The sequence below is a fragment of the Lithobates pipiens genome, unplaced genomic scaffold, assembly GCF_037356315.1.
Source record: "Lithobates pipiens isolate NorthernLeopardFrog02 unplaced genomic scaffold, aLitPip1_a1.2 Scaffold_10, whole genome shotgun sequence".
Taxonomy (NCBI): Eukaryota; Metazoa; Chordata; class Amphibia; order Anura; family Ranidae; genus Lithobates; species Lithobates pipiens.
Window position 1 is genome coordinate 30,033,700 of NW_027507686.1, and position 12,574 is coordinate 30,046,273.

Genomic DNA, 12,574 nt, shown 5'->3' on the forward strand with positions numbered 1-12,574 from the left:
TGTAAGGTTTGTTCTTAATTATAAAAAGGATTTTACCGGCACCATATGCAGCTTAGATTTAAATATCAATAAGTCAGAATGTTTATAATATGACATCAGTGCGGTTTGGTGTGCACTGTTTGACCTCTGCACATCAATCAAACAGCAATTTGGTACAGTTGTACCAATAGCAGCATGTAGGAAAGACAGAGGGGGCCCCTGTTTATCTTATATTAAATATTAGCGTTAGGAATGTTCAGTAGCGACTCAGAACACTGCACCTCTCCAAGCCAAACACATATGGAACTGGCACAGACGTCTGCCTGAATCAATACAAATGTTTGAACTTTCCACTCCAGTATTGTTTCACACTGCGCTTTAATTGAAGAAATAGTTGTAAATCCTTTTCACAATTTTTTGTAGACACTTGTAGTAAGGTGACTGCGGGCCTCTTGTCTTAATGTGTAGAAAGAAGTGTCAGTGTGAAATCAACGGAGCTACTGGGTTTCGTTGAGTGATCCCATCTGCAGGTGGCACAGGAGTGAGCAATGTTCCCTTTCTTTTTTCCCTCCAGAAGCCTTTTTAAGTGGAATCCTCCATTTTGAGAATGGACCTACATTCCATTTGTCAATAATATCAGTTGTACAGTTCGCATAAATAACAAAGAATGCAAGGTTCTCTCCCAAGAAAGTATAATCCGCTTCCGTTTAGTGCAGTGGTCTCCAAACTGTGGCCCGTGAGCCAGATGTGCCCTTTGTCAGCCTTATGGGCACTATTCCTCCCACTGACACCAACACTGAGGCATAGTTTCTCCCACTGACATCAATAATGGGACATTATTCCTCCCACTGACACTGCTGGGGCATTATTCTTCCCACTGTCACCAATGATGGGACACTATTCCTCCCACTGACACCAGTGATGGGGCACTACTCCTCCCACTAATACCAAGGATGGGGCACTGTTCCTCCTCCTACTGACCACAAGCACTAAGTAAATGTACTGTCCACCAAACCTGAGGCATTGCTCTCACTGATGGTGGGACATTTTGTACCCCCACTAGCTACAATCCAGCCCCTCCCCAAAGTCTGAAGGACAGTAAAATGTCCCTTTATTTGGAAAGTCTAGAGACCCCTGGTTTGGTGTCTGCTTCCAATAAATGTCCTTATTAATTGTATTCTACGCTGATTTTTTTCTGCAAATGCTTTACCAAATTTCATAAATGCCCAGGACCCAAGTATAGTCCGTATAGTCAGTTAGTTGTCTGCATAATAGCTTATATTCCATCTGCCATGGCCCTCGTGTTATTTTTCTTTGATTTTAATGGGTTCAGCTTACACCGAAGAGCAATGCCCTATGGCAGCAGATGGCAGACTGGCACTGCAAGAGTTAGGTTTTGGCTTCCCATTTCTGCCGCTCTGTATACACATGCCAATCAATATTTCCTGGCCATTTCAGAAAGCACAGCGGTTGTCTGCTCCGGAATTCCACCCCTGTAATCATTACTGTGGTATGCCTTTTTGGCTGGCATTGAGTATACAATAGTTTTCTGGAGTCAGGCCTGAATTCTGCTTTTACCTCTTCACTGCTGGAACCTATGGTCATATAAGTTAGAGCTGGGCATTCATAATAATTGCCACAACCCTGAAAATGATGATCTACAGTGCTGGACATGTTTGACCGCATTCTTCCTCTATCTCCAGGTTCTTCAAGGAGCACAACTCATCGCCGTCACCTCTGACCCAACATCTGGTGTAGTTAATGGCTCCCCGCTACAGGCCAATGACATCCAGGTCCAATACGTTCAGCTGGCACCTGTCACTGAACCATCGGCAACAGCTCAGGTAAGTTGCTGCATACCAAATTCATGGCCCTCATTTAGAAACTTATTAATATATAAAAATACAATTCAGTTCAGGAAGGCATTGGTCATAAAGAGGGGTTAAACCTTTTATAGGAGAAATCTATAACCAGTGCCTTGCTGCAGCCTCACCCTCCTCCCTGCATCATACTGTAGTCTGTTTATATTGGGCACTTTTTCTGGACACATGTAATTTAGAATCACTGTAACGTTCTGCAAACTATGCATCAATTTTCTCTGCCACTCACTGATCCTGACAAACATCGTACAGATATTCTACCATTGGGCAGGGTGGCTGTGGGGACATTTGATAAAAAAAGAAAAAAAATAATAATAATTGGTCAGAACTTACTGAAAATCTTGGGGCGCTGCTAAAATCACTAAACAGGGCAAAATTGTGCCCTTGCTCCTTCTGCATTGGCCATTGAGGTGAACTGTCACTTTATAGAGGAGGTCAGCCACTTAGCACAGGCACCACACAGAGAATGATTTAAATGGAACCTGAGCTGAGTGGCCGACCTTCTGTGTTTAGAATGCAGGAGAGCAGCTGTTCAGCACAGGCCCCGGAAGCAAGTGGAGATCACTGGAATAGTGAAGTCTACTTCCTGTATTTCCAGCGGCAGGGGAATTTGTGCTGTCCTGGCATTTTAAGGGGCTCAAGAAATGAGACGTGTAGCAGAATACATTTGGGCCTTAATTTATTAAGAAGTTTAATTTTATTGTATCTGTTTTTTTAATGGAAAGTACAAAATATTATGTATTTTTTTTTACGTTTATATCACAAAAGATAAAAAAAAAAAAAAAAAAAAGTGGTGATCAAACACCACCAAACAAAAGCTCTATTTGTGTGAAAAAAAAAAAAATGATATAAATTTAATTTAGATACAGTGTTGCATGACCGCCCAATTGCCAGTTAAAGTAGAGCAGTGCTGAATAGCAAAAAATGTTCTGCTCGTGAAAGGTAGTAAAACCTTCTGGAGGTCAAATGGTTAATAGCGACCACATTTTATTTTAAAACAAATCTTATACTGCAGGCCTCAAAAGTTAAAGTGTTTGTTAAACCCCCAAAAAAATAATAATTGGATCCTGCTCCTTTAAAGCCTGTTGTACATCACAGTCCTTGTGCTGTGTCATTTGGCCCCCTGTAACACCTAAAAAACCTGGCTGATCCTGCCAGTTTCCCCCCTCCCCTCTGTAAACTGACCACAATGTATCTTGGCTGCTGAGCCCTGACACTGTGGTCAGTTTACGTGCCTCCGTCATCCACAGCCTGCTCTCCTATGTCTGTGTCCTCCTCCCCCCTCCCTTCCTTGCCTGTCAGCTCCCCGATCCTCCCTTCCTGCTCTAAAAAGAACAGTGTTTTCCTTCCATCGTTCCGTTTGTTATATAACAGTAAGCTCCGCAGTGAATGTCATTTATAAAAAATATGCTGTATAATAGCTCATTTTTAGAGCGCCGTTCGGCTAACTCATGTGACTGCCCGCCGGTCTCCTGCTCTACTTGGCTGACGTCAGTGGGGGTTTCCCAGCACCTCACCCTGCAGCTATCACATCGGAAGAGGAGACCAGCGGGCAGTCATCTGAGCGCCGAATGGCGCTTTGAAAAAAGGTATTATACAGCAAATTTTTTTAGAAATTACATCCACTGTGGAGCTTAGTGTTATATAACAGACTGAATTGGAACAGGAAAAAAAAATTCACGAACACTTTAACAGGGCTCTTTCCCTTTCTGTTCTGTGTGGAAAGTATTGGGTTTAGTGTGCACAAAATCTTCCTCACTTACTCCTCTAACTTACGACGGCCCCTCCTTTGGCCGACGAGTTATTATTTATCTCAATTATAGTAAAATCTCCAGAAAGCAATACAGATAGTGTGCCAAGTGACGTGGGAAACATGATATGTAATGAATGGGATTCATCCCCAGATTAATTAGATATTAGATGGATCATCGCTGTCACCCTGGTAGAATTTATAGACAAAATGCTGCTGTGATAGAGGAATATCCCTGGGTCTGTCAGAGGAAGAAAATAGGTATTCCCCCCCCCCCCCCCCCCCCCACACACACCAGGAGACTCAGTCACATTCCAGTCCTGCTGGTACCAGTTACATCTCTCAATGTCTTGGCTCCATTTCCTCAGTCAGGATAGATAACCACTCCACCTAGACCAAATAAGAAAAAGAACTCTGAAATATTATACTAACTACATTATACAGGGAGTGCTAAGAGTCACCAGTTATTGTGTGCACAAAATTCCATGAGTATTCATCTTCTCCACGATGTGCCTCCCACTGCAGACTGTGGATATTTAGAGGCAGACGCTCATTATATGATCCCCCCCAGCTTAGAGGAAAATATTGACCATCATCTGTGTCTTAGAGAATGTCAGCAGTGAGCAGATCTTATGGAGGACAATATTCTGTTCACTTGTGTGAGAGCGAGGAACAGACTACATGTGACACAGATAATAGTGGACGGAGTCGAGCCCGCCAGCCAGGAGGTGACAGACATTGGAAGGAATTCTCTGCCAGCACAAGGTGACACGTGTTCAGCTCACATCACGGTAATTTATAAAGAGGGTGCTTACACCAGTTTCTACTCTTACAAAGAGTATTATTGTGAATTTCCTTTCCCTAAAAAGCTCAGAGAACCACCAGTTGCTCACAGTGGTTCTTGAAAGAGATTCTCAGTGACCACCAAAGACAGTGTCTGACAGTTCATTCTACAACATTCCTGGCAAATTTTTTATTTTTTTTTTAAAAAGCCTATGGCGTGCAAAACACACCCAAAAAAACATCCACCGGTGCATAAAAAAAGTGCACACACATAAAGAGTGAAACACTAAAAAGTGCAGACGGGTGTCTGATGTCCTCCACAAGGAAGGACCATACCCTGATCCCCTGGGGCGTTAGGCTCCAGACAGGGACTGAGGTACCAGACTCATCAGTGGTCTTCCAGCCAAAACCGGAAGACCTCCTCTCCCCGGGAGGACTGCCGAAACAGAACCTCCTAGGTACTTGGTACTATGGGGCTTCCCCGAAGGTAGGCCCCCCAATGGAGGTTGGACCAAGCCAGAAGGCCTATGTCCGCCCTCCCAAAGACTTTCAGGATAGGTCCGAGGACCGACACCCTACTCATCACACGTGCAGTGACAAACCGTGACAAACACACACAAATAAAATAAATAAAAAGTTAGGAAAGGGATAGTGAAGAGGAGAGTGAAAAGGTGGCCATTGTGCAATACAATGACCAGGCCCTCCGGCCAGGAATCAAAAATTCCTCTGGTCCTAGCCAAAAGGCCGGGCCCTAGAGGCAGGTGTGAAAAAGCGTGTTATGGTGACGTGACCTAAGTGCCGAACATCAAAGTGCGTAGCACAGTGAATATAAGGCACCCCTGGACTGCCACTCCAGGGGCACATCACCATGGGCTCTTCAAAAGAAGCATCCCTGGCCCCCAAACCCAGACCACGACAGCCCCCACCCCAGCCAGAAAGGCATGAAGATCCAGGAGCTTGGTGAGACCCTTTGCCATCAGGTCACACCCTCACTCCCATCACTCCTACCCAATTACATTCGGAAGGTACAGGCCGCCCCCCTGCTGGAACAGGAGAACAAACGTTCCCTCCCGAAAAACTGACTGGAGCTAAAGCTGCCACAATCCAAGCCAGAAGGCCAGGGTCCCCTCCCCTGGCGCCGACCAGTGGTTCTCCGCCCCCATCAGAAGGCTTCCCTTTCGGCTACGAACCGCTCCGGGTCACCTTTACACCAACAGGCTTTGCATAGCAACCGCCACCCCTGCTTCACCTCACCGCAGAACAGGGACGGAAGCAAGCGCCACCTATTGGTAACTGATAAGAACAGATACTACACTTGATCTTAGCCAAAAGGCCGCGAAATAATGCATCTGAATCTTCTCAGTAGTGATTTGGTAGTGTAATCACAGGGGGGGGGGGGGGGGGGTTCTGCCACTTGCACGTGAATGGATGATTCTCATGTTATTGTGACATGAGCTCTCAGTTTACAGTAAAAATCCTTTTTATTCATTGGTTTTCCATTCTTTCAATCATGGAGTCATAATGCTAATCATCAGGCATCACGTGTAGGCATTACCCAGGGCAGTCTGCATACAGCTTGCCTAGGAACACCCACTTTCTGGACTGACACCCACTCATCAAGGCATTTATTTATTTGCATATCTCCTCCCACTTTTTGCATCAGGGCTGAGGTATCTTGAGAGCAGTACTGAGGCAGGGGAGGTGTGATGTGTTCAGGAAGTTATGTACAGCACCCTGCCGGCCCCTCCCACCAAACACAATCAGCCTGCATTTTGCAGAAAATTACAGAAACCCAGTGTTGTCATCTCTGAGTCTAAACTAACCACTTGACCTTCAGAAAGTTCTACCCCCCTTCATGACCATGGCATTTTTTGCTATTCAGCACTGTGCTACTTTAACTGGCAATTTCGCAGTCATGCAATGCTGTATACAAATTACATTTTTTCACACGTATAGAGCTTTCTTGTGATATTTGATCATCACTGTTCTTTCTTTCTTTTTTTTTTTAAGATAAAAAAAGAAAACACCAAAATGATATTGTCTACTTTCTGTTTTAAAGCATATTCGATACAATCAAATTCCTTAATAAAGTTTGGCCAGAGTGTATTTTGCTACGTGTATTTGGCAAAACAAAAAAAAAAATCTCAATAACTGTATATTAATTGGTTTGCGTTAAAGCGTCTACAAAATATAATATAATATATATATATATATATATATATATATATATATATATTATGAAACTTGATCAGTACCCTCCAAATTACCCCTTTTTTTTTAAAGTAGGTCCACGGTATTACATAAGAGGCTTGATTTTTTTTAGGAGGTGGTTTGTCACAATTGTTTTGGAAAATTAATAAATTGGATGATAATTGGAATTTTTTAACATAATTACCAGTGCAGTACAGCGTCATCATATGACTGGTGTGGCAGTGATCGGGGATCCTGACTGGTGACAGTATGTAAATTAAATAAATAAATAAATAAAAAATGTCATTCAATTTTTAAAACCTATTTTTTCTTTCTTTCCTTTTTTGTTTTTGTTACATACTTTCATCAGAGTAATTCAGTGTCACTGTAGTGACACTGTACTACCTGGGGGTGGGGGGTTACACTTTTATTTGCTGTGATTGTGCTAAACACTGTAACAGCAATTGTTTCAACTGTCAGGAATGAGTTTAATTTGTGACCACTTACTTTCTGTTGACATGCTGTGAGTGGCCCAGGTATCATATGATAGCTGTGGGCCAATCACAGCCCCTCTACAGAAAGCATAGCACAGTTTTTAGGGGCACCCAGCTCCCACTTCCTCCCCTGGCGCCAGAAGGAAGATCACCTCTTCACCTTCCCTGCAATCTTCTGGGACACATCACAGGTCCCAGAAGATTGCCCGGCCATTCATAGCGTGCAGCGTGGCTTGCGCATACACAGTGTATGACCGCCTGTGAAGCCTCAGCCGGGTGCCCAGTTAGAATGGCTGCTCCACGGAGAGGAGCGAGGACTCGTACATCCAGGTGACAGGTGAGCAGCTACAGTTTTTGTAGCTGCTGACTTTAAAATGGGTGGAACTCCGCTTTCAGGTAGTTGAAGTATGTAATTAAAAGAAAACATCTTATTCAAAAATGTCATTATCATGCTGATGAGGGGGAGGGAGGAACCAGGGAAGTCCAAATAGAAGCAGATTACTTAAACTTTAAATTAATTTAAAACGTGTCCATCTAAGACTACTTGTTGCCAATTTCCCTGCCCAACAAACCGTGTTGTCACTGTATCATAGAAAGTGGAAAAATAATTCATCTATTAGCAGAATCATTGTGTAATAAAACTGTTTGTTAAAATGTAACTAAGTCAAGAAACATGTCCTTTTAATGGTTTATATTTTTTTAGAAGTCAAATCCGATTCCTAAAAAAATATAAATGAGGAAAATTTACAGTTTGTCTTTTGGCTCTATATGTTAGATCTATGAAGGGTCCCTTACAGAGAAATATACTTCTCTTTCTCTGAAGATTTGATGCACGCAATCACCACCCTCCATATACACAATGTAGACTGGATATCAAAAGCCCCATAAAGTTATACGACACAGAAAAAAAGAATATTTCAAAGAGGTTTTATGAATTTTTGGAAACACATCAGACAGCTTTAGAAGTGGAAGTTTCAGTTTAACAAATTACCCAAGAATTAGAGTTTTAGATGAAAAAACTATAATGTCTAAAACCTAAAAATATTCATTTATTACACAGTGGCATAATTCACGAACAATGAGAGAACGTCATATATATATATATTCCCCCACAGCCCCGCTATAGCACAACTGCCTCACTGGAGGAATTACTAATAAAACTTTATCAGTGCCAATAATGATGGATGCTGGGGCCAAGAGATCAGATCTGCTTTTTTTTTTTTTTTAGGATTTTTATTTCAAGCATTTCTGTCCTGCTAAAACCAATCCAAACAAAAGCAGACTTCCTCCAAGAATATTCATCTTTACATATGACTTCACAATCTCCTTCGCCAACTCTCTCAGGATAAAACAAAAGACAAAATAAATTGTATATGTGCACAAATGGCTATTTTGCTGGAGAGATCACAGATTATTTAAGGTGAAAATGCTGCCAAAAGGGAAAATAAACTATGTATGAAAAGATATTCTGTTGGAATGCATTTTGGCATAGTGATCAGAGGATATCCCAGTACTGTGAGTTTTCTAATACTGCTGTAACATTGTACAATCAACACACTCGTGTGTCTTACCTGTGCAATGCAGAGATTCAGTGTGGACATTTCTGTCTTAAATGTGCAAGGTCCAGGAAGAACCTGGTTTTGTCTTCTCTGTGTACAGCAGAGATCCAGCATGGACCTGGCCTTATCCTATGCGAGGTCCAAGGATCTGATTTGTCTTACTTGAGCATAGTTGAGGTCCAGTGGGGAGCTGGCTTTACCCTACCCATGTACAGTTGAGATCCAGCATGGACCTGGCCTTGTATTACTTGGGCGAGGTCCAGGAACGACCTGGTTTTGTCCAACTTGTGCACAGCTGAGGTCCAGCAGGGTACTTCCCTTGACTTACTGCAGTTGCCCCCAGAGCAGTCACAAACTGTGCAGTAATCAAATATCACCTTTCATCAGTGCAATGAAGAATGATTGTTATCACTGACTCAAAGCTTTGCCACCTATCACCATCCAGTATAATGAAAGTAGTTTTCCTAATTAATCTTTCTTGTCATTTAGGCCGTAGAACCTCTACAATCCGCTCTACAGCCAGAGATGCATATTGAGCATGAATCAATCCAGATCCAATAATCCCAGCACCTGAGCATGTCAGGAGCCCGTGTGTGCCAGCCGTTATGAGCATGGAGGGCACAGGACCTGCACGCACGCCAATCTAACCCACTGAGCAAGACCTCAATGTGAATATCTCAGAGGACCAGACTGCGATGGACACAACTAGCTGTGCAGAATTCATTCAGTTGCTTGTACTCTCTAATATGCTATTTTTGTATCCTCTGTTGTTTGTATCGGGGAAAAAACAAAACAATTCTATCTTTAAAAGTGAAATTTTCTGTTAATATAGATCTTTGGTTTGCAGGAAAAAAAAACATTCAATGATCAAGGAACATTCACTCACTGTTCTGCATGTGTGAAATAATTCATAGGTCAATAAACCAAAACTGCTAAGTGTACCTGTCATTACACAAAATGGACAAGGTGATTGTCTAATTAACAACATAACCTAGAAGTTGATTACTTCCTGAAATATCTGTATGAGAAGTGAGCAGTGGAATGCTGTTCAATCAGACTGTATAGAATGACCCATCTTAACTTTTTATGAATGCTTTAAAAGGTGGAGTTGGCCTTTAAGCAGCGAATTGGATCAATGTCCCTAATGTTATAAGTGTGCAGCCTATAGAAATAACTCCAACCAAACTGCCACATTGTGTGGAAAGATTAGACCCCCATGGCTTCTGAGGACAAGTCAGCATAGCACCAAAGTACTGCCAGAAAATTCCATTACACCCAATTGTTGGCTGGGAATCGAACCAAAGTCAACTGCTTGGAAGACAGCTATATGCTCACCACTATACCACCAATCCTGTTCCACCTAAATATTAATCTGCAAGAATAAAACACATAATTGTATATAATGCTGTGCATGGCAAGGGTGTAGGGACCATGGAAGGTGGAGCACTTGGCTGTCTTCGGCAGCCCATACATTGATTATAATTTGTTTTCATGGGTTGAAAAAAAAAAAAAAAAAAAGATACCATTCCCCCAATCACACACTTGATGTGCTAATCCTTCCCGCTGTGGTATATTGTAGTCTGGTAGTGGGGGGCCTTCACAGCTGTAAGAATACTGTGATCAATGTTGCTGGCTATAGCTGGTGGCACTGATCTATCATGAAAAACCCAACAGATTGGTTGTACAGAAACCACTTGATAGATCGTCTTGTGTACAACCAACCTGCCCATATATGGGACATGAGTCCCTGCTGGTCCTGCCAAATGTCAATCATGTACTGTTCAACTGGCTTTACAGTGAGCAGTGCAATAGTACATGCTCCTTCTGAGAGGCTGTACACTATGCACAGTTAAACAGACAAAGCACACTGTGAAGCTGGTCTTCAGAATGTTCAATGGACTCCATGCAATTTGTGGGGTGGGGGAGAAGGGGTGCTGCTCCGGGTATTCTGAGAGCTGTCCAATTCAGTCATTGTAAGGGCAGCTTCTTAACAGCCATTTGCATGAAACCTTCCATAAACCAGATTACTACATTTATGTAAATCATGTATAACAGAAGATACCACAACAGGTACAGTGAGGATATTACTGTGAAAATTGGAAATTTTATGAAAATAATCTGCTGACTATAGAAGACTGTTTTATTTTATAATGTCCAAGAGCTGCTCTGGAGAACTGCTGACACCACGAATTATAGTCAGAATATTGTAGTCTATAAGTTGTGTGATGGACAGATCATTGTAAATGATAAAGATGAGTGGTCATTTCAAACACCCTCAATAAATAACTATTTATGATCTATTTGGCTGAATTGCTGTGTGTACTGATGTGCTGAGATCGGGTATGAAGAGTGTCCTGGAATGGAGGTCCTATGGGTAAAGCGTTGGAGCCATCCTCGATGTGTAAGGGCTCTAATTTAAGAATGACACCACATACTACTGAGGGATGCCACTCCACATGAACTACTACTGATAATGGTATTGAGTAAACAACAGAGCACACGACTGATACTGTCAGTGGCAAAAAAGCACACATATCATTAATACAAAATATATCAAAATTGCACTATCATCTTATTGCTCCACTAGTATGGACTTTAAAACTGATGGTCTTACAGAACAACTCCACTTTTGTGGAGAGGGAAAAAGAAAATAAATAAAAAATATTGCATATGCAATTGCTACACAAGCCAAATTGTAATTGAATGTTATTTAAAAAATGACCTTTCCTTTTCAATGTGCAGCACTGTAATTTTATGTAAAATTGTATATAATATAGAAACCTGATGGTGTTCCGCAGACAGATGCTATACAGACCTAGAGCTGCACGATTCTGGCTAAAATGAGAATCACAATTTTTTGGCTTAGAAGATAGGTCGTGATTCTCTCACGATTCTCGCGGCGTATCATCTTTCACATTAAAACAAAAAAAATTGTGCTAACTTTACTGTTTCATTTTTTTTTATTTATTGAAGTGTATTTTTTCCCCAAAAAATGCATTTGAAAGACTGCTGGGCAAATAGAGTGTGACATAAAATATTGCAGCAATTGCCATTTTATTCCCTAGGGTCTCTGATTTTTTATATATATATATATATATATATATATATATATATATATATATAAATAAAATGTTTGGGGGTTCCAAGTAATTTTCTAGCAAAAAATTTTGATTTTAAAGAGGAAGTAAAGGCAAAAACTAAATAAATTAATTAAAACACACCCTGTAAGGCAAAGGCATATTGAGCTAGTATGCATAGCATGAATAACTTACCTGAGAACGAAGCCCCCGAAGCGGTCCTCCGTCTTCCTCTTTGCCGCTGCCATGTATCCCGGAGCGACTTCCGGTGATCTGCGGCCTGCCTAATGCACCGTAGACAGCGGTGGCTGTCTTCGGGTAAATATCTCCTAAACCGTATAGGTTTAGGAGATATTTCGTGGACCTACAGGTAAGCCTTAATCTAGGCTTACTTGTAGGTCAAAGTTGGTTGTAAGGGTTTACAACCACTTTAACTTAAGAAAGAAGTGTCAGAAAAAGATTTAGACTTTAAGTGGTTAAACTTCCTGCATTGTGGTTGAAAGCTTGGCAGACTGCCCAGATTATTTGTTTACACAAGAAGTTCTTTCCCTTTGATATTAGAAGTAAGCATTAGTTACAATGTTTCAAGTTCTACACTTGGCAGATTGCCAGGGATGCTTTCTTTTGACAGTTTGACAGTGTGAGCAGATAATCTTTCCACTTGTTTATATGAAAGAATCGCCTACTCTCAGCGGAAGAGATCGTAAGGGGGGTGAATCGAATCGTGTTTTTTTTGACGATTAATCGTGCAGCTCTATACAGACATGTAATTTCTTGTCAGTGTGATTGGCTCACTGATTTTCCCAGAAGTCTGCACTAAGGTACAAGTAAAATTTTAGGTATCCCCTGCAACAAATATGTC

At 41.6% G+C, this 12,574-nt stretch overlaps 1 protein-coding gene and 1 pseudogene across 5 annotated transcripts in view; one reads left to right on the forward strand and one right to left on the reverse strand.

The window, feature by feature from the left end:
- The window catches only part of BANP (BTG3 associated nuclear protein), a 587,215-nt gene extending 576,280 nt beyond the window's left edge, over positions 1-10,935 (forward strand). For all 5 annotated transcript variants that reach the window (XM_077453360.1, XM_077453364.1, XM_077453362.1 and 2 more), the window contains 2 exons: positions 1,683-1,823; positions 9,125-10,935. In XM_077453360.1, coding sequence (XP_077309486.1) covers positions 1,683-1,823; positions 9,125-9,196 — 213 coding nt within the window. In that variant the 3' untranslated portion in view covers positions 9,197-10,935. The remainder of the gene's footprint in view (positions 1-1,682; positions 1,824-9,124) is intronic.
- Positions 5,653-5,737, reverse strand: LOC143956092 (U2 spliceosomal RNA; annotated as a pseudogene).
- Positions 10,936-12,574: the final 1,639 nt, after the last annotated feature.